Genomic DNA, 25235 nt, shown 5'->3' on the forward strand with positions numbered 1-25235 from the left:
ATTCTGAATTTTTTATCAGTTGAAAGACTGGTATGAATTTGGCATTCTTGACCTCTACTTGAGTAAGTGTAGTATTTCCCATAGGGTTCTGAGGTCCATGGTGTAGAGTTTATCTCCAAAGGCAAATATGCTGAGGATATAAACAGAAAAATTTCCACTTAGCAATTTCCATTTTCAGCAACCCCATTATATCCTTGGCTTTTGGTCTGTAGGGAAACTGTTCCATTTAATTCATACTTCTCCTCTGAAATGTTCTTAACCTGATGTTGGTAGATACTGTCCTTACTCTGCTCATTGCAGAGGATCTGGCTTGGGCCCAAGAGAAATTGCCTGGCGACTCACAGTACCCTCTTTTAGCTTCTTGCCTGTACTTTAGATACTGAATTATTAGTACCTTTTAGCCTGAATTGGTAGAAATGCTGAATGGACCCTTGGTGGAATAAATGGGTGAGAGAGAGTATGCTTGCACTGTGATATGGACTCCATCCCAAGTTCTTCCAATAAGTCTGAATTTTTTTTTTTGCTCTCTCTTTGCCATTGCCACCTTATCTTATGCAAGTGTAACCTCAAACAAATTATGGGCAAGTGGAGGTAGACATCAACCTTAAGTTCCTGGGCAATTCCTGGCAATGTTGGTGAGGCCTAGCCTTTACCATAGAGTTTAGTTTAATACATCATTGTACAGTTTTCATTCTTTTTGAGCTGGCCTCTAGGAACCAGGCAACTAAACAATGTGAAGAGAGCCTGTCAGATGCCATGAATTTTTTTGTTTGTTGTTCTGGTTCGGTTTTTGTTTTTGTGTCATGGTTATTTTTAAGACTGACTTTTCAGGAGATTTTTCTGGTTTATAAATTTATGGGATTGTGGAGGGAATAGTCCCTCCAGATGCTGGCAATAAGTTGAGTTACTGTTGGTTCCACTCCTAAGCTGACCCCGATAGTAATTCTCACTCTGAAATACAGACTGTTTTGCTCTCCTGTACCAGAGAGTTTGCTTTCAGATAGAGGCTGCTCCACAAACAACGGGGTTATTTGTTTGCCATGGGCCCATGGAAGAAGAGGATGTGGGAAAGTCTAACCTGAATTCAGGATAGGATCCTGCATGAGTGAGAAATTTGCTAGCCTTTCAGGTGAGATTTGGACTCTGACTCCCAAAAGAAGGTGTCAGTAGGTCATTAACGCTTCTTGTTGTGACCCATAAAAGACATTGCATTTCTAACCAAGTGTTCACCCATCCAAAAGAGAGATCCTGACTTGGCATGTAAACCTATTGCCACTTCCGGTTATCTTTCATCACTTGCCTGAGTTTGAAAAGGTAATGGTTTGTGTTCTATGGAAAGAGACTTCCCTGAGACCTGAGGCTTTCTCATTCCTACCGGCTGGGCCCATTGCTAAAATGCTTTCCAGTGGGCTTGCTTCTGCCTGGCCAGCACCTGGGCTGCCCCAGCTTGTAATTAGCCTGCCTTTGCTTCATAAGCTTCCCAGGGTGGTTCTTCTTCTAAAAGCTTGTATGAAATGCTATTTACTGTCTCTTTATAGTTTAAAAATGAATCCTTTTTGTTCTTTGCAACTCATTTGCTTTTTTTCTTTTCTTTAAATTACTATTAACACCTGTTGATTCTTCTTTTTTTCTGATTGGCCTGTCACTGCATTCCTGCTCCCCCTCCCTCTAGCTGGGTTTGTCAAGTCGCCCATGTCAGAAACTAAGCTCACTGGGGACGCCTTTGAGCTGTACTGTGACGTGGTCGGGAGCCCCACGCCAGAGATCCAGTGGTGGTACGCAGAAGTCAACCGGGCAGAGTCTTTCAGACAGCTGTGGGACGGTGCTCGGAAGCGCCGTGTCACCGTAAACACCGCCTACGGGTCAAACGGCGTGAGTGTGCTGAGAATTACCCGGCTCACCTTGGAGGACTCTGGGACTTACGAGTGCAGGGCCAGCAACGACCCCAAGAGGAATGACTTGAGGCAAAACCCTTCCATAACATGGATTCGAGCCCAGGCTACCATAAGCGTCCTTCAGAGTGAGTCCAGCACCCTACGGTAGCAGTACTGTAGTCACTAGAGGTGGCCCGCTGACCCTTCCCTCTGCTTCCTTTCCCTCTTCCCCAGTATGATCACTCTCCCCACCCCTTGTCTTCGTTTTTTCAAACCCATGACCCTTCTGGTTGTAGTGTATGAAAATATCTGTGGCAACTTTTTTTTTTTTTGTATCTTTGCTGTCCTCTTGACCTCGCTTACCCCCCAACCCTTCTCTGTGTCTCTCTTCTCAGGAACAAAGAACTTGGGGAATCTGTGATTGTCCAAAATCATCTGCATTGGGAAGAGGTGGGGGGAGAACTGGGGAGGCTAACAACAAAAACTCTCGAAACTCGCTAAACCAGGCAGTCGCACCAGGGTAGCGTTGGATTGCTTCTTTCCCTCCCCTTGAATTTTGCAGTAGGGTTCCTGCTATCCTTTTGCTGATTTATTATCTGGTGCCTTTCTATTTTTATTTCTCTCCCCAATCTAACTATTTTTTATTTCTCTGTGCATCTGTTTGAAGCTCTCTGAGTAGCTGCCTTCACCTCTATGGTTTTAAGTTTGTGTCTGCCCAGCCTCTTCCCTCACTGTGACTTGGTGTCATTCTGTCTATGATGGGAATGTTGCCATGGGTGTGGTGTGGTGATGTGTTTTGGTTGTTGGGTGGCATGTAAGCTTGGATATTTCCATAGTTCTAGCTCTTTTTCTTTTCTAAAACAGTGGCATGTGCTTCTCTGATAACAGCCCTCCACTGCAGCAGTATATTCCTCATGGTCCTGCCCATCTAGTCTCCTATTCTCTAAAGAGCAGCAGCCTTAGATTTTCTCCGTATATCTTGCTGTTAGGAACTAGGTGACACTAAGCTGCACAGTATTTTTCTTTTAAATCTCATCATACTGTTTCAAAGTCAGAGTTGGATCTGTTGACAGATAGTTTGATGACTGACTGTTGGCACAGTAGTCAGTGCCACACTATCATCCCAGAGGCTGGCAACCCCAGAAGTAGTTTGGAAGCCATTCATACTGGCCTTTTCTTGTGTCTTGAGAAAAGAAAAAGAGGAAACTAAATTCTAACCCTGTTCCTCTGATTGGTAAGAGTGAGGGGAGCAGTTGACTCAGAACCCTTCTTTTCATCCTGTAGTAGCAGGTACAAGTGAGAAACCAGACACAGGAGCTTTTGTGGCCATCTCTTTCTGAATAGTGTTTACTGCTTGTGTGGTAGGAAGGAGAGGGAGGGAGAAGCTACCACAGAGCCAGTGCTTCTGACCAGGAAGACTTTTAGCCCACATCTGTCCTGCTTGTAATTGAGGAAGCGTTCTCCATTTAATGGAAAGATCCTCTGGGTTTTTCACCTTCTTTTAAGGGACTCAGAGCCCCTAGAGCCAATTCTGGTTTAAAGAACTGACTGACTTAGAGATTAAATAAAAACAGTAAAATACATTTGTGAGGATGTTGGTAATAACACAGGAAGTCATTTGAAATGGGCCTTGAATCTCCTTCTGTGGAAAATAGCAAGTTAGCTGTCCGTTCTTTATGGCAACTCAGGAGAGGCCTGTGAAGAGGACTTCGAGGAGAGGTAGAAGAGGCTGCTGCAGTTGGCACTGTTGAATCAGAGAACCTGCTTCTGGAAAGGGAAAAAGAAAACTTTGTCTATGTGAAAATGGGGGACATTAACCCAGTGATTTTTCTTTTATTTAATAATTTTTTTTCCCCTTGCACGCCTCCTTCTCCTGCCCCCATGCTCCTTTCCTTGTAAAAGCAGAGTTACCCAGATGGCCACAAAGGTCTGCAGAAGTTTGTAGGCATGGACTGGGCTGGGCATTTGGTACTTGTACTTGTAGGAGACTGACTCAAGTGGACTCATAGTTAAAAGGTCACGCCTTGGGGCTGAAAGAAGATGAGTCTTGGGGGTACCTGCCTCTCATTCTCGAGAGTATATAGCAGTCTCCCAGTTTACTTAGAAATAAGTTTCCTAACTTAAGGGTGTCTGCATGTGATTGAACCAAACCCTGGCTAGTTTAGATTCTCCCCAGACTTCCCTATAAATCAGTTAATCCTAGTTAACTGATTCAGAGAGCTAATCATCTTCATTTTGTAAACACCCTGAATTCCACTCTAATTGGACTGTTTTATGATTCAGCATCCTCAATGACATTTGTCTCCAAGGCAAAGTTGAAATTTTCTAAGGATGACCTCCTGGCAGTAGGAGAAGTGTGCCCAGTTTGTAGGTTCTCTCTCTGTCCATAGCATGTTCTACATATGAATGATGACTAGGGTAAGGGTCTCTGAACCAGTGCTTCTAAATAGGAATAAGTGGCAGGTAAGAATTTTGAGCTTCTCCTGAATGTTCATCTCTCTTGTACTGTCATGAGTAATGCTCGACCACCAGTGTTTGATCGGAAATAAAAGCCCCACCTTCATCCTGGTGCAGAATGCAGTTGTGGCACTGTGACCAAAGACCTTGGTCTAGTACCTGTTTCCATACACAGCAATTATAGGAGGGAGGTTATGCCACCCCACAACCCTCCTATGGCGCAGAATCATATTTAAACCTATTAAAATTATCGACTTGCTCCCTGCTGCCTCTCTCCTGGATCTTTAACACCTAAGGGAAAATGTGCTTTCCTTTGCCTTCTGAGAATTCTTGGCAGGAAGTTCACCAGGTTGCTTTCGTCAGCTTCTTAATCTCCCTGAGCTGCAGTGGTCATTTGCATCACCACAGGTAAGAGTAGCATTTACTTTGGCCTCCTTATAATTTAAACATCTTGAAGCTCTGGGCCTCAAAGTTTACCCTTTCTCAGTGCAGTCTGAGAGGAAGAACCAGAAGACAAGTCCCAAATGGGACAGAAAATAAAATTGGATAATAAAAATTCAGTAAAAAACTAAAAGTGTGTTTGGGTTTTAATGTTGCCTTTATATTTTTTAATTTCTGTGGAGTACTGGTTCTCTTTATCTCTTTTGTTTTTGCTTGGTTTTGATTTTCCTGGAATTGTGATGCTTTCTGCTGATGGTGTATGTGCGCCTTCCATTGCAGGGTTTGCAGCTGTTCTGCTCGACTTAAGGCCCAGGGATTTGGCTTCTGTCCAGTGTGGTTTGGAAACCATGGGACACCACTGCGCTAATGTGTTTACATGCATCTGCTTCTGTCTTAGTGGCTGCTATGCCTCCATTATCTGTACATAGAGACCCTGTTTGGTGTTACCGATAAGGACCAGTGCTGATTGGAAGATAACCACTATCCTTTTGCTAAAGTTGGAAAATAATGAGAACCAATTTACTTGAGCAAACTTGAGGATTTGCTTTATTTATCACAAGTTTCTTTGACAATATGAGCTCTACAGTCAGAAATGTTACATTGATTAGGAGGTGCTTGGGCATTACACTTTTCAAATGTCCCATGACTTCTCCATCCTCTCCCCCTTCCTGCACAATGAACAAAGCTTGGTTCAAGTGAAGAGAGAGAGAGAGTTTTGTCTTCAAGAATTATAGAGTCAGCACTATACGTGTATAAAATGGTGTCAGGGAGCTGCTAGAGAGTTGTAGACTGGAAGTAGCCAGGTGCAGGAAAATGAAAAGTTAGTCAAGGATTTCTAGGAGATAATTGGGAAAAAAGTTAAAGAGCAAATAGCTCTGATTGTGGATTGGGAAAGATTTTAACTTTACTTGAGAATGATTGACCTAAAGTAGAAAAAGAACTAACCATGGGAAATGATTAAAAATAATAACAAGAAAAGACGACAAACAGACTTCTTGACTTTAATATAGTGATGGAATTCAAAGTGCTGTAAAGATGAACCTATCAGGAATGGTATTGATACAGTGTGCCTTAAAATATTTCTGCTCAGTGTATTATAACATTTGACACAGGTTATTTTTGTAGATACTAAATGAGTGATCCCAGGTTATTTAAGCCCAGGTAGAACCTGAAGATGAAGTATATAACTTTCTCTAGGGTGGAGTTATGGGGGTACTTTTGGCTTGGAGGGGGAGGGATAAAGAATTTGGTCAGATGTGTTTTCTAGGCCCAGCTTTGTCATTAATAATAATTGTGGCCTTGCACAAGTCATTTTTACCTTTTTAGCACTTCAAGAGTGGGATTCATTGAACCCGAAGAGCCTTTCAGCTCTAAAATTCTAGGAGCCCATAATACCAGCATATACTACATTCTAGTTATGATTATCTTAGAATGAAAAATATTTTAAAGTGCAATTCAGAAAATATTTTGTTTTTGGAGTAAAATATGGGCTGGAGAGAAGAACTGATGGTTCCTTAGGAATTTTCTCTCGGCAAAATTTGGAAAATGCAATAGACTTTCAGCAGGAAATTTGCCTTTAAGACCTATATTGTCTTTTTCTGCATAATTAATGGCCATGTCTGGTTTGCCATAGATTTATCAGATTTAAATGTGGGAAAGCCATACATGTATTACCTAATTGTAACTATTACTGTTTCAAGGCCTAGTGACTCCGTAGGAAGTTTATTAGTTATCTAAATGATACTGCCTTTGTCTTCAGAATTGCAAGGTGGAGCCTGATTTTTTAATTGAAGCCGAATTGGTTGGTGGTTCTTATCTCAAAAAATGATGGTATTCAAACGCGTAAGTGAATTGTTGCCAGTACAAGCATCCATAATACTCCCATTCTTTTCACGTCTAGGCCAGCTGGTCTTCAGGCTGTTGTCTGCGCTAGTGATCATTTGCTTATAATCATTGTTTTTCCTTTATTGACTTCCTCCAAAGTGGTAAAGTGAAATTCCTCATGTGGTCCTGTCTGCCCTCCCTCTTCTAGTCTCCCCAACCTACCCCATCCTACTCTCAGGCCAGGGCTATGGAGAATGGAACTATGGCTCCCTATCATTGTGCACTCTTATTACAGAACCAAGGATTGTCACCAGTGAAGAAGTCATTATTCGAGAAAGCCCTGCGCCCTCTGTTACCCTGCAGTGTAACCTCACCTCCAACTCTCACACCCTTACATACAGCTACTGGACAAAGAATGGGGTAGAACTGACTGCCACTCGTAAGAATGCCAGCAACATGGAATACAGGTGAGAGGCGCTAGCATCTCCTGGGAAGATGAGAGGGTACATGGTTGAATTTACTTCACATTCATAACCTGTAATTAAGCTATGTGGGAGAGCCATGATATATATGGTCCTCCTCTAGAGAGTCTAATCCAGAGTATATCTGGGGTGAGGCTAGAATTTCCATGGATTTCCAAGTAATTTTTAATGAGCAACCAGGTTTGAGAGCCATAAAAGATCTCTTCCTTATGATAACAGCAACTGAGGGCATCAGGAGTGATTTGCTTGGGGTAGTAATGCTAGTCAATAAAAAAGCCACAATTAGAATGCAGGTCTCTTGACTTAATCCAGTGGTTTGAAGAATCAGACTGAAATCTGATCTAGGATTCTTAGAGCAAGATTACCATAAGTATTCCTCCCACTGAGTAGATTTCCTAGTGAGTTAGCTTTTAGGAGTGTTTATTATGACCATAACCTCATCAGGCCCGGTGGATATAGGGCTCATTAGTGATCTGGAAAAGGATGGTACCCTGTAATTGCCCTTTGGTGAAAGGGGGATATTTGCTGGCTGAAGTTATCCAGCACCCAACGATTTGGTACATTTTGAAATATCTAGAACACATGGCACCTCACCTTTCAGGATAGTTTGTTCCTAGTTGAAAAGGATCAGCTAATCCTGTTTGGCAGGATGATGCAGTGCGACTAAAGAGTGTACTGGAGTGAGACCAGGATAACCTTTGTACCCAGTGATAGCAAGGATATTCTGCAGTATTTTGCAGATTTGAGATCATTTCATATCCCTTACGGAGAAGGCAATGGCAACCTACTCCAGTACTCTTGCCTGGAAGACCCTATGGATGGAGGAGCCTGGTGGGCTGCAGTCCATGGGGTCGCAAAGTTGGGCACGACTGAGCGACTTCACTTTCACTTTTCTGGCAACCCACTCCAGTATTCTTGCCTGGAAAATCCCAGAGACGGGGAGCCTGGTGGGCTGCTGTCTATGGGGTCGCACAGAGTTGGACATGACTGAAGCGACTTAGCAGCAGCAACAGCAGCAGCAGCAGCAGCATATCCCTTAAATAATTGACTCACATTAATTTGTGGATCCTCTTCCTCTTTTTTCAGGTAAGAAAACTGGGACTCAAAGAGTAATAACGCTTAACTCCTTTCAAGGACACATACTGTGTCTAATAAGTTGCAGAACCAAGCCTAGGTTCCAGGTCTTCTGACTCTTTAGAATCTAGATCATTTGGGATTTTTGTTTGTTTTTCTATTGTACTATACCATTTTGTAGCAAGGTAGTTAATCTGTTTTCCACTGTAGTTTCTTCTGATATAAAATTGGAAATATAGCCTGAGATATGTCCTCATAGTTTGGAAAAGGTTAATTGAATAGCAATATTGGTTGGAATAAAAGGCATCTATTCTTGGTCTGTCCATTAGTTTTGCAAGTTTGTTTTTTTTAATAATGCTTCTTTAAAGATACCAGATATCCAATCATATTTCTGTTGGGTCTTGCACTGTTACCCCTATTTGAGCTGTAACTTTGTATAAAGGTTGAACCTGATTTTATAGAATGCCTCTTTTTTTCTCAGCCTATTTGAGGCTTTCCAGGGTGTTCTGCATTGTCATGAGTGTTTTGGGAAATTTGTAGAGTAACAACTCACATTTTGTAGAGTAACAGCTGAAGAGACCTTTGGGCCACCTCATAAGTCAGCCATAGAGCCCATCACAAACCGTGCTTGTGCTTAGCCTGCAGGGGACATTTTTGATTATTTCAGTTGCTTCCCAATAGCTAGTTGAAGGAAATGTTGTGAGGAGATTTTGAGCCCACTGGCATGGCCCATAGTTTGGGAGTCATCTTCTCAACTTAGTACAATAAATCTAAACCCTGAAGATATTGCTGCTGCTGCTGCTGCTTCTCCTCCCCCCCCTCCTAACTCTGGGAACATTACTAAGAGCAACTGACTTGCGTCTGTTTTCTTTTTGGGAGCATATTGATGTAAGAATAGTCATTTGTATCAATTTGAGAAGACTATTGACGGCTCCTCTTAGAATCTTATGCTGCTATGGGTATGCTAAGACAGTCTTGTGAATGGGCTGGGTCTCTCCTCATCCATAGTCTCTTAACTTGTTTCTTTTTTGAGATGAACAGTAAGATGGATAAAAGCGTTTGGCCAGTGTTTTGAGGTTAGGAGTTTTTCAAACATTAACTAGTGCAGTGGAGATTTGGTTATCACAAGTATCATGTTTTAACCGTTGAGAAGAGTAGGAGTGAAACAATATTTATATTCTCATCTGGAAGCTGATGTTTCTTTGTTTTCTGTAATTACACACTAGCCTTTCTGCACATGTTTGGGGGGGTGGTGTATGTAGGTCAGTGTGCAGTTAGCTGATAAGCTGACTTTCAGGACCAAGAAAGCTTGTTTAGGATCACCCTTTAGAATTCAGAAGAAGTACTGTTATCATCACACACACTTCTCACAGTCCTTCCTTTCACTCTGCTTAACTTGGTCTGGATCTGTGCGTAGTTGTTCACTCTTGTTTGTGTTAATTCATTTTTCTACTATATTCTAGGCACTAGGTTATGTGCTGGGTATAGAATTGTGCACCAAATTAACAATGCCTGTCCACGTAGGACTTGGTCTATTGAGAAAACAGGCATTCATCAAGCAATCACATAAATAATTAGACATTGTGATAAGTGCTGTGAAGGGTTATAGTGTAGTATGAGAGAATGTCAGGGAGAGGGATGTCATTTAGATTGGGGGTGGGAGGAAATGACATGTAAGCCGAGACTCATGGGAAAGGAGTTAGGGAGATGAAGAATAATGGGACTAGCTTTCTATAGAACAGAGCATCTTTTGTCAGAGTTCTGAGCTAGGAACAAGTTCAGCACATTGAAAAACTGAAAAGAGACCTGCAGGGCTAGAAAGTGGCTGAGATGACACTAGGGAAGGGCCAGATCATGCAAAGCCCTGGAGTTCTAGCTGTACCCAAAAGAGTTGAGGTGCATCTCTGTGGCTGATGCTCTGAAGGCAGATTATTTTCCCCCCACTGATCCTATTCTGTTATTAGACTTACTGAAAAGCATGCTACTAAAATACAGGGTAGGAAGAACAGTACCACTAAAACAAACTCTTCAGGAAAGTGCAGAAACAGATGCTTTCTTTCTGCTCTTATTTATTTGACTGGAACTACAAGGTGTGCAAGAACTTTTTGATGATGGGCCCATCTTTTGTATCTTAAGTATAGATTTTAGTACTTTGTTACAGCTCTTTTGATTACTTTTTTTGTAGTATATTTCTCCAATAGACTGAAATATCTTAAGGTTAGGAACCATCTCTGTATTCCTGGCATCTAGTAAGGAGTAAATCATTAGTACACAGAGGGAGGTTTTTGCTTATAGTTAGGAGGAAGTGAGTTGCATGCAGGGGCACAATTTGGAGAGCAGGGTCCCTGGTTGCCCCTTTCATTCTCCTTTTATTGTGTATTTTGACTGTTCCCAGCTTCCTCACTTGATTTTTCTTCTCATCTCTGCAGGATCAATAAACCGAGAGCTGAGGATTCAGGCGAATACCACTGTGTATATCAGTTTCTCAGTGCTCCTAAGGCAAATGCCACCATTGAAGTAAAAGGTACAACCCAACAGAGGCTGCGGTGTGAGCCTCTCACTCTTCTTCTGAGACACTATCTCGGCTTGGGCTTCCAGTCTTCAAGCTTTTCTTGTTTTCATTATTGGAGGCAGTATATAATGTTATGGTTAGGACTGAAGGCTCAGGAGCTCAGCTGCCTGGGTTTAAATCCAAACCCCATCATCTAGCTGCATGACTGTGGCAAGTTATTTAACTTCTCTATGCTTCTGTTGTCCTCTTTTGTAAAACCTACCACATGGCACATGGGTTGGTTAGAGGGAATAAATAAGTTGAAGTTGCTGTTTTTGTAGTTCAAAAAATACTTCAGTGTTGGCAGCTTCATATGGTTCATCCTTAGGTAAAGCTCTTAGAATAGTGCCTTTAAGTATTATTGTGTAGTTGTGCCAGCAGGATTTGGCAAAGTACAGTGTGCAGGGTGAACATAAACTATTTGTAGGTAATTCATTAGAATTTTAATAGAACCTCTGGGTGCCTGGCATCTAAAGATGAGATTGTAGTTGGAAGTTGCACAGAAGGCCAGTAGAACTGTAAGACTTAGAGCTAACTAACATTTAACCTGACTTTTCTGTATTATTTCAAAGAAACAACTGAAACCCAGAAAAGTGAAAACCGCTGGTTCTGTGTCATACCATCAGTTTGCGGCAACACTATGATAGCATGGAACCCAAGTCTTGACTCCCATCGCCATGTTTTTCCATTTTATAAAATGACCATGGAGAGGCAGAGCTACTGTTTGAGGTCAGACTGAAGAGATGAGGGTATTTTCCAGGCCTTTTCATTTTTGCTTAGAAAGGACACAAACTTCTTGTCTAAATCTATAGGGTGATCTCTAGAAACTGGATGGATTAATTTAGGAAATGGAATGGCCTATATATAGCAGGTATTCAGATTTTCCTTAAAATAGTTGGAAGACTAAAAATTTGGACTCAAAAAAAAAAAAAGCTTGGACACAGTCAGTTTCTATTACATGGTGTTACTAAATGAAAGTAGCGTCTTGTTGACACTTGCCCTGACTTGTGCCCTTGTTGACGTAAGGATGGGCAGTGCCTCTGGTGGCTAGATTGAATTCTAAACGCCTGCAGGGATTGAGTCACAGTGGCATGGTTACAGCCCACACAGACCAGAGAACCTAGGATTAGATTAACTCCGTGGCTTTTCTTTGAGAGATCTGGGTTTATCTCTGTTTTTAAAGAATGCCATATTTGTTCAACATAGGATGAAGGTGTGAGAAAACATTTTCTCTAAACCAGCTAAGGGCCCTTCCCCACCCAGATGAGCTGAGCTACATGGGTAGATGTTTGACTCCTTTGACTCCTCCGTAAGAGAGTTAAGGCCCTGCAGCATTCCAGACTGAGCCTTTGGCACAAAGTTCAAGTGCAGAGGAAACAGATCAGGACAGGTGAGGGAGGGAAAGTGGTGTGTCTAGTTAATCAAGCTCTCCAAGCCTAAAGAATAAATTACATACAATTGCAAGTCTTGACTAACTCTGATCATATTGATTAGGAGTTAATGATTTGTGCAGCCCTTTCAAGAGTGGAGAGAGGTTATTTTTCCGTTGGTTGGATGCTTGAGAAGGTGGGGTTCAGATGCCCCAGAGGCATATTGCCTCACATTCTGTTTGGCAGGGAAGTGGTCTGGAAGCTGCAGGCAGGAGTGTCTTCTGAGGAAGTTAGAGCATACACAGTATCTCACCATAGTGAAGGCATGTACTGTGCTTTATTGCATTTGTACTGTGTAATAGTCCTGTGAGGAGAATTGGGCAGGTGGTATTAACATCCTAATTTTAAAGAAGTAGACCTTAAGAGAATTCTGTTTTATATAATGCTAAAACATATTCTGTAACTAGCTTGGGCAGATATGTTAGTCTGTTAAGAAAACACATATGGAATTCTAGTTATTCTCTCTTCCTACTCACCCCTGACACCTGGATGGAAAACAGCTGAACACTTAATGTCTTTTGGGTTAGAGATAGTTTGGTCTGGTAAAGCCTGAACATTTGACTTTTCTTGTGTAGGTTTAAAAAGGTTTTCCATAGACCCAGGATCATATTTGAAACTAGCTCCTGATTGTGGTTGGGGTAGAAAATTGCCTTAAATTTAGAGTAGTGTGTGTGTTATTCTCAAAACATTTTCATGTGAACTCTTGTGTTTTTTTTTTTTCTCAGTTCCACTAGGGTGGGATAAGAGACAGTTATCTTTTTATAGCTATAATGATTTATAAAAACTCTACTAAGTAATAGGCAAGAGGTGGTGGTACTCAAGAACAGAGAAATTCAGGGCATTTTCAGGAAATGTAAGTGACCTCTGCCAGAAGGAGATTCATAATCTTCATTTGTGGTTTTAACTAAATTGGCATTTAAGGGCAATATAATTCAGCCCATACGTATATATTTTGTTAGCACTTACTCTACGCTCAGACCCCTTCTTCCCTATCTGGCTTTCCCTGCAGTTGAGAGCTTCCCAAGGTGGTGTTTGGCCTCAGCTCTGTGGGGAGTTAAGGACTTAGACTAGCCAGGGACAAGGCATTGTATGTCACCTGACCAAATCTTGAGTTACTTGTTATGTACAAAAGGAAAGGCTGAAGGAACCACAGGGAGGGACACATATCTGGAAACAGACCTGAGGTGGCAGTGCTTTTCTACCCTAATCTGTAGATGCCTCTTGAGAAAGGAATTTTGGGGATGATTGTATATACATGTAGTAGGGAAGGCCTTGCACCTGAAGTAGAGTTTGTTCTTTCTCTTTTTTCAAAGGACAAGCATGAGGCACAGTGTAAACAAGAAGATACTATTACTGTTGAGGATTACATTTCTTAGGTATTTGGCAGGTGACCCGAGCAGATGCTGGGGGAGGAAGATGGAGCAGGGCTGGCCAGGGGGAGAGGGAACAGTGATGACTAGACCTTGTAGGATGACCTCTGTCCCATAAACAGCCTGTCTTGGGATCTTCTCCTTCCTTTTTGAGCCTTTGGACTCCTCAGAGTCTTCTGTCTTCCAGAGACTCCACACCGTACCCATACAGCATTTGTGAATGAATAAATATTGAATTTTCTGTCCCTGAAAGTTTTCAGCTTTTCTAGCCCTTATTCCCTCTCTTTTCATCTTACTTGTTTTTCTGAAATTAAAAAATGTGCTCACAAAAACAAGTTAAAATTTTCTATGTAGTTTACAAAGTTGAAAAAATACCTCTCATGACTCCCAGACCCTGTCCTCACCCTTTAATCTTTTTGATTAATCCAACAAACAAGGAGTTTGAGTATTATTGCTGTTTTTGGAAAAGGATTTTGGTGGTCTTCAAATTCTCTGCAACAGACATGCCATCACCTCTTGTGAAAGGTCCATCCCAGCACCAAGAAGGTTTGGGTCTGTTGTCTTACTAAGCCCATCATTATGTCTCGCTGCTCATCGGGCATTTTAAATGCATTCAATCTTTTGGTGACAATGAGAGCCAAGATTGATCTTGTTTTTCTTGTCCCTACTCATTAGCTTTCTTTCTGTTTGAATCTTATGACTAAATCTTAGGGTTTCTGTGAGTGACCTTGTCCTGACTCCCTGCTTCTTATTCTGTTGCATGGACTTATGACTGATATATCAAAGTTCAAACTGGCCGAGGCAGACTGTATGGTGATGGTGACAAATATTATTAAGAGTAATAATAACATCTCTCACATTTGTACAGCACTTTCAGCATGCAGACTGTTTTTGTGCTCATTTGTTTGTTTGATGGGCAGCTAGTTCATCTTCTAGGTGAAGATGCTTTGAGGTTGTGTCACGGTTAAGTTCAAGCTCATGTCAAAGCTGGTTGTGTCAGAATTGCCCTGACTTGAAAAGTCTCTGAAAGCAGAGCTGCTTGAACATTTTGGACATCAGCCATAGCCCAAATAACCATACCTGTTCCTTCTTTTCCTCTCTTCAGGGTGCTACCCTGACCTACTTCATTGTTATAAGAATAAGAACAGCTAACATTACTGCTTGCTTACTGTGTGCTAAGTACTGTGCCAAGTACATTACTTGTCCCGCTCCTCTCTTGTAGTCTTCACAACACTCTGAGGTAAATGCCATTATTCTCTCTACTTTCCAGGTGAGAAAATTGAGGCTCAAGGGCATTGAATGACTTGCTCAGTGTGACAGAGTCAACCAGTGGAGCCAGCGTCCTCACTCAAGCACTCTCATGCCACAGCACACGTTCCTAAGCATTACGCCATACTGCTGTGTTCAGAACATATTAAATAACAGTGAAAGGTATTGACTGAGAGAAGAAATGGGTTCTAATCCTGACCTGCTATTAAAAACTTGCCATGACCCTGACTAGTCACATTCCTTTTTTGGGCCTCAGACTCTCCAAGTATATGATGTAGTAGGCTGAGGTAGATGATCTTGAAGGTTCTATAAGGCTCTAAAGGTCTGTGGTTTCCTTATATGGACACAGATGAGAAGCTGGGTTAGTGAAGGAAGTGATTTCTAAGCTTCTTTTCCTAATGGTAGTGACTGTCAGGTTTTTAACCTTGCAGCTGTCACCTCAGTGCCCCCTGTACTTCCAAACATACATCTCCCTGTCTCAGACACTCCCTCTAATCCCCTCAGACACTGAGGCCAGGAAAAGTGTTAGAGCAGCGGTTTACAAAGATGATTTTAAGGTATATGAAATGTGGCCTAGGCATCAGGCTTAGTAAAAGCACTCCAGGTGATTAGAGTGTCTTAGTGGAGACTTCAGTGCCTCCTACCCAGTGGTTTCACCTGCAGGAAAAGGAAGAGCCTCATCCGCAGAAGGCAGCACTAGACCCAGACTGCTCTAGACTTCACAGTCAGTGATGAATCTGCTCTGCATAATCGTTGAGCCAAAAAGCCAACATCTTTCTTGCTTCTGTCTCGGCCATCTTGTATTGCTTCTTGGGCTTGGCCCTTGGCTAGCAGTAAATCTTAACTCTCCGCCTACCTTCAGCCAAACTTCTATTTTTGCCTATAAATTTTGAGGTGTTTCTGGGATTTGATAGGTTGCCTGAAGGAAGCAGAGAGACCATCATCAGTGTGTTGTATGGTGCGACACTGTGCAGTATCTTTTAAGGATGGAGTTTCTCTGAAAATGAGTTGCAAGATTATGAATTTGCTTTGAAAAATGAGCACTAAATGAGCAGTGCAGGTAAGGGGCCCCATACCTTGATCCTTATCTCAGCTCTGTTGTGTTAACTGTATTTAACCTTTGGTTCAGTTCAGTCACTCGGTCATGTCCGACTCTTTGCGATCCCATGGACTGTAGCATGCCAGGCTTCCCTGTTCATCACCAACTCCCGGAGCTTACTCAAACTTAGGTCCATCAGGTCAGTGATGCCATCCAACCATCTCATCCTCTGTCGTCCTCTTTTCTTCCTGCCTTCAATCTTTCCCAGCATCAGGGTCTTTTCCGACGAGTCAGTTCTTCGCTTCAGCTAAAAATACCTCCGTTGCCTAAGTTGACACATCTGTACATCCACCAGCCTAGCAGAGAAGCTGGATGTTTTTCTCTAAAGGCCTGCAGCTTAGGCAGCAGAAGGTACTGAGGAACATGCGTTTGTCCTCAGCCAAAGGCCCAGATAATGAGATTGGGTCAGGTATTGGTGGGTAACTTAAGCCTTGGAACCCCAGTGTTGCCATTCATCAGGACCCTGGAAGGGTCCATCCAATAATCCATGGGATTTAGAGTATGTAGCTAATAAGGCCAGATCATGAGTTAATTTCCAAATGGGCCTGTGATCTCTTTTCAAGATCCATTACTTCTTTGCTACCTAATCTGTGCCTTCCTGAAAAGGTAAAGTGAAGTAAGCAGTATTTGCTCTGTTCAACTCCTCAGATCTACCTGCAGACCAACAGGACCCGCTTAAGTAGTTCCTTATTAAATGGCAAGCCTATATAAGGCGAGGCACCATAATCAATATAAATAGGCCATTATTCCGTATGATTTGTCAGTATCTGACATGAGTAAACTTTATTAGAGCTATAAACGAGAGTCCTGTTTATATCAGCAAACAGGGAGAAGACGTAATATTCAGCATTTCTTTGATTTCTTAGAACTCATAACACCTGCCTTAGCCTAAACTTCCCTTGACTGAAAATGAAGTTTAAATATTTATTTTTGACACTGGGCTCCAATAGTGTGCTAGATTGATAGAGAGATGTAAAGTAATCCTCATAAGACCTCTGTGAATTGTGAGTATTTTATTCCCATTTTACAGAAGTAAATACTGAACCTCAAAGGATTTTAAATGACCCACCTTGGGTTACTCAGTGAGTAATAAAGCCTCAATAAAGCCACATTTCTCTGCTTGAAGTCCAAGACGCTTTACATTATAATATATAAAGTACAGTAGTTAAATTATAGCAAATAGATCAGTCCCTCCTTGGGTCTAGAGTGTTCTAATACATCTGCAAGCAAAGAAAACATTTGGGCAGTTTGCTTTGCAGTTACCAGTAATGCATGTTGTATATTTTTATTTTTTGTGGACTCTGTTCTAGTTTGGTTTATTTCCCGTCCTGTTTGGTAAAGAACAAAGAACATGGCCTCTGGAATCAGACATCCCTGAATTTGGATTTTGGCTTTACTTTTTATTAGCAGTATAATTTTAGATCTTAAATAACTTTACCAAACTTGAGTTTTCTAATCTATAAAAATGGGGTAATATCTGCATCATTGGGTGATTATATTAATCTGTTGCTGATTAATACTGAGAAGGCAATGGCACCCCACTCCAGTACTCTTGCCTGGAAAATCCCATGGCAACCCACTCCTGTGTTCTTGCCTGGAAAATCCCAGGGACGGCAGAGCCTGGTGGGGTCACACAGAGTTGGACACGACAAGCGACTTAGCAGCAGCAGCTGCTGCATAATAAGTTATCCCCAAAATAATTAGCTTAAAACAATAAATATTTATTACCTCACAGTTTATGTGGGTCAGGAATTCTGGAGCACATTAGTGGGGTGGTTCTGACTCAGGGTCTCTCAAGTTGTTGGCTGGGGCTGGAGGATTGTTTCCTAGATGACTGCCTCAGTGACTGTGCAGAAGGCCTTAATTCCTCACTATGTGGGCCTCTCCATGGCCTGTCGAGTGTCTTCCCAGTATGGCAGCTAACCTCCCCCAGAGTGTGTGACCAGGAGAAAGAGAGCAACAGCATATGTGTGCACAGAAAGCCACTTTGTATTTTCTGAACTAGTTTCCAAAGTTGTACGCATTTTAATATATATACATACATATATAAAAAACATTTTATAAATATATGTATGTATAACATATGCTATATTTTATTCTTTAGAATCAGGTCACTAAGTCCAGCCTACACTCAAGGGGAGGGAAATTAGGCTCCACCTCTTAAAGGGAAGAAAATCAAATAATTTCTGAACTATTTAAGAGGTAGACTCTGGGCCCTAAGAGTCCCCTTCTTTGACCGCTGCTGACATGTGTTCTGAGAGTTCAGTTACCTTTCTTGCTGTTAGTCTGCCATCTAGCTCTAACTAGATGGTGGGGCAAGAACAGGCTTTCTGATTGAGCAGCTCCCCTAAAGAACAGAGAGAAGTGACCTACTTCATTGACCCAAAGGCTGAAGTGATAGTTGTTATAATCATTCCTTATAAGGGTAAAGTGATATAACCTGCATTAATTTCCTATCTGCTTAGTATACTAGTGATACTTGAACCAATCCAAGGGTGAATAATCAGGGCATTTTTCTTTTGAGTACATTAGGAAGAGGGGATATTATTCCTAAACTTCATTGAGTTCTTTGTTGAGTTGAGAAAGCAGCAGTAGATCTAACTATGAAAACTTGCAGGCTTTACTATGTAAACATGGCCAACAAAGGGTGGGGGGGGGTGCACATTAAAATTCCTATTGTCTCTGTATCTGATAGCCTTTAAGGGACCTTCCCATCCATAAACAGAAGCCTCTGTAGAATCTGGAAGTAGATGAATGAAAAGAGGGTGTGGTGTTTTCAACCTGAGCACCAAGGCGGGAGTGAAAGACCAAAACCCAGGTCTTGGTCTTCAAGAGTAGTAGCTTTTTAGAGACTGTATAGCCATAAACCAACTCAGGTTTTAGCCTTCTAAGTGGTTCTTATGTATAATCTTGGGGATGAGTCTCCAAGGCAAAATCTGAGGTTGCTGAATTCACAGCACTATTGGAATTAGTCAGGTAACTGAAAGTGAGAGTCACTCAGTCATGTCTGACTCTTTGTGACCCCATTGACTATCGAGTCCATGGAATTCTCCAGGCCAAAATACTGGAGTGGGTAGCCTATCCTTTCTCCAGCAACTCTTCCCGACTCAGGAATCAAACTGAGGTCTGCTGCGTTGCAGGCGGATTCTTTATCAACTGTCCTAACAGGGAAGTACTTAACTGGGCCAGAGTAAATAGAGTGGAGTATTCTCTGTGGGGCAAAGGAGAATGAAAGTGGGAAAAAAACATCACATGTAAACTGATTTCTGAAAGTTATATCTCGACCATTTTCCTGAGCTCTGGACTTGATATGCAGCTGCCTACTTGACAACTTCACTTAGATGTTAAATAAGTCCTAAACTTAACATTTCCTAAACTTTGAACTCCTGGTTTTTTACTACCATCATTGCTCTATCCCTAAGCAAAACAAAATAAAAACAAACCACCAACAAAAAAATACCCATGCTAATTCTTCTGTAGTCTTCCTCATCTCAGTAACTGGAAATTCTATTCTTGAAGTTACTCAGACCAGAAACCTTAAGGTCATGCTTGCCTCCTTTTTCTCTCACTTTCTACATTCAGTCCATTAACAAATATATTAACTTATAAAATATCCAGAATTTCTCACTTTGACAGCTGCTGCCCTTATCCAAACCTTCCCCTCCCCCTTTCTGGATTGCTTTCAGAACCTCCTAATTGATCTTATTTCCTCTATCCTCTCTCTACAATTGTCCACATAGTAGCCAGAGGGAGCCTGTTAAAACATACAGATAATTTCATACCTACACTTAGTATTCACCAGTGGCTTCCCAGCTGACAGAGTAAATGCCAAAGTAATTTCATCGTCCTACAAAGTCCTATCCAATCTAGGCTCTATTCTCTGATTTAATCTCTTACCATCATCCCCTTGGTTACTGTTTCAGCCAATTCCTCCATGCTGTTCGTTACACATAACAAGCACACTTCTGCCCCCAAAGCTTTTGCCTTTCCCTCTACTTGGAGTGTTCTTCCTGCAGATACATGTGGCTTACTCCTTTATTTTTTTCGTGACTCTGCTAAAATTCACCTCATCAGAAAGGCCTTCCCCTGCCACTTTGTGACAAATTTGGCATATAATGAGTGCTCAACAAATGTTTGTCCAATGAATGAAACATACTAGAGGTACAGTTGCCAGGGTCCAGCCCCGGTGGATCCAGAGAATTCGAAGTGGGGATGGCGTTGGCGAGGAAAACTTGTTTGTTTATTAATATAAGATTAGATTAGGAAGAAATAGTGTAGTAGGAAAATTAAGTGGAGAAAGAAGGCTGAATAACTTGGCTTATGGGGAAGGCCAGTAAAGTTCCAGACAAGGAGCTTGCACCATCTACGTTGGGCCACCGGCGCCCACTTGAATATTGGGGGGTGCCCTGCCTTGGGCTCCCCCTCGCATGGATCTTAAAAGCCAGGACAAGTAAGTAGACATGGTGAGCCGCTCCGCTCCAGGTGGGAATTCAGCCTGAAATTAGAGTAAAGAGACACGGGGGAAACCAGTCCAGCGACTGGCCCCGTCCTCTGTTGTTCAGAAGGCCTTTTATACCTTAGATAAAATGTGGAGATCAATGGGTAACACAAAGTTATGCAGCGTTAGCAGTCCAGACTCTTTATCAAAACCAGGCTTTTCTCTCTGCATACCTAATTGTATACACAAGTCTTAGGTGATTTACATCATCTTCTGGCCAAAAAGGGCCAGTTAACATTTTACAGCCTTTTTTCTGATAAGGGTTTGTTAACTAGAAGACTTATTTGTGTTGATCTTCCCAAAGTCTGGTGCCACTCTCAGAAAGCTCTAAATAAAGTTACATTCTTACATAGCAAGGACATAAGAGGAGTGCAGTGATATGTAACAAAGAGAAGTAATTAACCCAAAAGTCTAGTGTTGCTAACATCAAAACTACTATATATCTTCTTCCATATCTCGTTTACATTGATTAACATCCTCCCAGGTGCCTAAAAGATAAAGAATATGGAGGCCTGGCAGCAGTCATTGAGTCAACAGTGAAAACCCTCTACCAATATGATTTTTAACTCTTTAGAAAAGGCTCTGTATCTTTAAGATGCTTTAAGCTTTGTGCCTATTGGTTGGGGGGCTGTAAGCAATTCACAAGCTGTAAGAGGTCCGGGGGAACCTGTTAGGCAAGCTAGAGAGCTATCAGAGGGGTTTAATTGAAACATCCCTTTCAAATGCAGAAGGCTAAAGCCCTGATTTGACTTTTTCCAGAGAATATTAGAAGTGTGGAAAAGCAGGCAGACTCTTATTTTTGGGGGGGGGGGGGTGGATGCTCAGGAAATTCCAGGGGGAAAACCTGAGGTCTGATTAGCCTTGCCATCAGAGCTCTGCCGCATGACCTTGTCACGGGTGGAATTCCTCACTCTGGCTCCTGGCATACAGTGTGATAGCTCTTCTGTTTATTGTGTCTCCCTGCTCCCCCATGGTGGTGTGTTAGTATGCTGTGGAGCTTGCTCCTTGGTGTGCTTGTTGCTGCTGCTGCTAAGTCGCTTCAGTCGTGTCCGACTCTGCGACCCCATAGATGGCAGCCCACCAGGCTCCCCTGTCCCTGGGATTCTCCAGGCAAGAACACTGGAGTGGGTTGCCATTTCCTTCTCCAATGCATGAAAGTAAAAAGTGAAAGTGAAGTCGCTAAGGTGTGTCCAACTCTTAGCGACCCCATGGACTGCAGCCTACCAGGGTCCTCCGTCCATGGGATTTTCCAGGCAAGAGTACTGGAGTGGGTTGCCATTGCCTACTTTTAAGAGGTTCTTAATATTTACTGACTGCAGAAAGCTCTGAGGAAGAGTGACCAGGTTAAACATTAGGCCTGAGAGGTGACTGATTGACTGGGAGAAAATTGGCATGTTGAGAACTTGAGCCAGCCTGACTCATTCCCTTCTGTAGTGAGGAATTGTGCCTGGGAAAACAAAAAGACATTTCCTTTATAATACCTATCTGGAAAACACCTCATACTGAGTGGTAATGACTAGGCTTTCATTTGTCAGGTTGTAGAGGTGGCTTGGGGCCTTGATCGTTCTTTTCCTATCCAGGTGCCTCAGGAGGTGGTCTAGAAAGCACAGTCTGAGAGGAGCAGGACATTGGATTATTTTTAAGCCGAGAAAAACCAAGCCAGTCAGAAGGAAAACATGAGATTCAGCCCATGGTATAAATAGACAGGCTTTTACAGTCTCAAAATGACATCTGTCTGTCTATGCAAGACACTGAATGTAGGCAGGGGCTAGAAATAACTCCATCTGATAATGGGTATAAAATTCAAGCATAGAATAATTAAATAACTCTCAAAACTGGAATTTGGACCAGGCCTATTGATTCTCTTTCCCATTTTGGCCAACAAAGTGATGTCTGGCCTACTTTGAGTTTTATTGCTTTCGGATTAGTAGAACTGATGTGGTAAGGTGGGAATTTATAGTTAAGGTCAAAGAAGGCCAAATTCAAAGAATTAGCTCTCATCTCAGGCTTCTTGGGTCCTTGAACTTTTTCTAATATTTAAGCCACATATGCTGTTTATTTCTTCCTAAATGATCATGAAAAGCAGAGACCAACAGCTTCCAGCCTGTCTGGAAATTTCCCCAAGATTTGGTTCATTGAGAGAATTGCAAATCAGGTGTATAAATCAGATTCTTAAGTTGTTAAAACAACCTCATGAGACACTGGTTGAATTTCCTGTTCATTTCTTTCTTCTCTTGTGAAAACTAGTTTGCTGGATTTCCTCTTTTCTGGGAGAGCCTTGGCTATTGATATTCTTGGGTAGCTTCTCTAAGCATTCATCATTTATTGTTTTTATATACCTTACAATAGGACTTGATTTTAGGTGTTTGATCTCAGGGCTCTCTCATTTCCTTAACATAATGTATAGCATTTGGTATAATACATAATTACTGCTCATGCAGGTGTTGTGAGAAAAAACCATGACTGGTAGAGAAGATAATAACTTTCTGTTTGCATTTCTTTAAAGGATGGCTTAATTTATGCAGTTGCACCTATATTGTCTTCCAGTAGGTTGTAGAACCACCCATACATATAGTAATCCTGGTACCTGCTTTGGCGGGTGGGAGGTCAGGGCATGGGATTGGTTCCATTGCTCTGTTCTGACCTGAAATGCATGTTATCAAAGCTGAATATAAGGGTGGGTCTAAAGACCGACTAAGAAGCAGGGCTCTGAGCCAGCAGTTGGGGCTTTGTATCTTGTTCAGCATAGGCTCCCATGGTAACTGTATTCAACACTTTCTCACAGCTGCTCCTGACATCACTGGCCATAAACGGAGTGAGAACAAGAATGAAGGGCAGGATGCCATGATGTACTGCAAGTCAGTTGGCTACCCCCACCCAGAGTGGACATGGCACAAGAAGGAGAATGGTATGCTCGTGGTGAGTAGGAGGCAGCCCTGGTCCTCTATATGTGGGTGTCTGTGGTTGCTGGAGTTTCTCCTGGGGTGCTCCAGACATCTGGACAAGTTTCTGCAACCTGCCATACCAGCTGCCATGGCTTGGGTCACCCTTTCTGGGGTCATGGTTATATCACAAATTTGAAGGGCACTAATAGTCTCTGCTTAGCATGGAATCCCTTCCCTACCTATGAATTTATTAAAGCTTTCCGGTAAAAGGCTTGGCTCTTTGCCTTCAAGATAAGACACCAAGAAGAGCTAACCCCAGTCTTAAAATTTTACTATTATTCTAGTCCATTTATCCTAGATAAAATATTGTTCTTGAAGTGGTCTTAATGTATTTTTCTTGATTTTTGGGAAAGGTAAGGCAATAAGAGCAGTTAATAGTATTATATATTCCTGAAACATATTAAATTACTGATTAGGAATTGAGACAATCTAAGGAGGCCCACTGGCAGCCTTAGACATTGGAAATCTGACAGTATCTGCTCCAGAAAAGGTCAAAGGAAGAATCTTTTCCAATCTATGGGATGACTACTGATGATATTGGGAGAGTCAAAACTTCAGACTTTTGATTAATGCTTGACCAGTCTCCTGTTCTCTCAGATGGGATGTCATACATTCTTCTCCAGGCTTTGTATGCCTAGAACTCTACTTTTCAGGCATCCTCTTTGATTGTCAGTCTTCAGAATCAGAAGGGACTCTAGAGATCATGTAATCCAGGTTCTTCAGAAAGATTATAAATATTAACCAGGGTAAATTGGTGGCAGAGCCACAAAAGTTCCTTGCACATGATAGTACTTTAAAAATACCCTTTGAAACTATAAGCAAGGTGAAAAGACAGCTCTCAGAATGGGAGAAAATAGGAAATGAAACAACTAATAAAGATGAATAAATTAATCTCCAAAATATACATGGCAACTTACACAGCTCAGTATCAGAAAAACAACCCAATCAAAAAGTGGGCAGAAAAACTAAACAGACATTTCTCCAAAGAAGACATAAAGATGGCTAAAGAACACATGAAAAGGTGCTCAACCTTGCTTATTACCAAAGAAATGCAAATCAAAACTACATTGAGGTGTCATCTCACACTGGTCAGAATGGCCATCATCAAAAAAGTCTACAAGCAGTAAATGCTGGGGAGGGTGTGGAGAAAAGAGAACCCTCTTGCACTGTTCGTGGGGATGCAAATTGATACAGGCACAATGGAAAACAGTATGGAGATTGCTTAAAAAACTAGGATTAAAACTATCATATGACCCAGTAATCCCACTACTGGGCATGTACCCTCAGGAAACCATAATTGAAAAAGACACATGTACTCCAGTGTTCATTGCAGCACTATTTACAATAGCTAAGACATGGAAGCAACCTAGATGTCCATCAACAGATGAATGGATAAAGAAATTGTGGTACATATACACAATGGAATATTACTCAGCTATAAAAAGAAACACATTTGAATCAGTTCTAATGAGGTGGATGAACCTAGAGCCTATTATACAGAGTGCAGTCAGTCAGAAAGAGAAAGACAAATATCATATATTAACACATATATATGGAATCTAGAAAGATGATACTGATGATCCTATCTGCAGGACAGCAGTGGAAACACAGACATAAAGAACAGACTTATGGTCACAGAGAGGGAGGGAGAGGGTGGGATGACTTGAGAGAGTAGTATTGAAATACATACATTATGTAAAATAGATAGCCAGTGTGAATTTGCTGTATGATGCAGGAAATCCAAAGGCTGGTGGTCTGTGACAACCTAGAGGGGGTAGGATCCAGAGGGAGTTGGGAGGACGGTTTAAGAGGGAGGAGACGTGTATACCAATGACTGATTCATGCTGATGTATGGCAGAAACCGTCACAATATTGTAAAGTAACTATCCTCCAGTTGAAAATAAAATAAAATTTTAAAAAC

At 41.8% G+C, this 25235-nt stretch overlaps 1 protein-coding gene across 1 annotated transcript in view; it reads left to right on the plus strand.

The window, feature by feature from the left end:
- Positions 1-1101: 1101 nt before the first annotated feature.
- NPTN (neuroplastin) overlaps positions 1102-25235 on the plus strand; it is a 35020-nt gene continuing 10886 nt past the window's right edge. The window contains exons 1-5 of the mRNA XM_068993384.1: positions 1102-1129; positions 1673-2020; positions 6892-7063; positions 10582-10676; positions 23155-23288. Coding sequence (XP_068849485.1) covers positions 1102-1129; positions 1673-2020; positions 6892-7063; positions 10582-10676; positions 23155-23288 — 777 coding nt within the window. The remainder of the gene's footprint in view (positions 1130-1672; positions 2021-6891; positions 7064-10581; positions 10677-23154; positions 23289-25235) is intronic.

This window comes from Capricornis sumatraensis, chromosome 2 (genome assembly GCF_032405125.1).
Source record: "Capricornis sumatraensis isolate serow.1 chromosome 2, serow.2, whole genome shotgun sequence".
Taxonomy (NCBI): domain Eukaryota; kingdom Metazoa; phylum Chordata; class Mammalia; order Artiodactyla; family Bovidae; genus Capricornis; species Capricornis sumatraensis.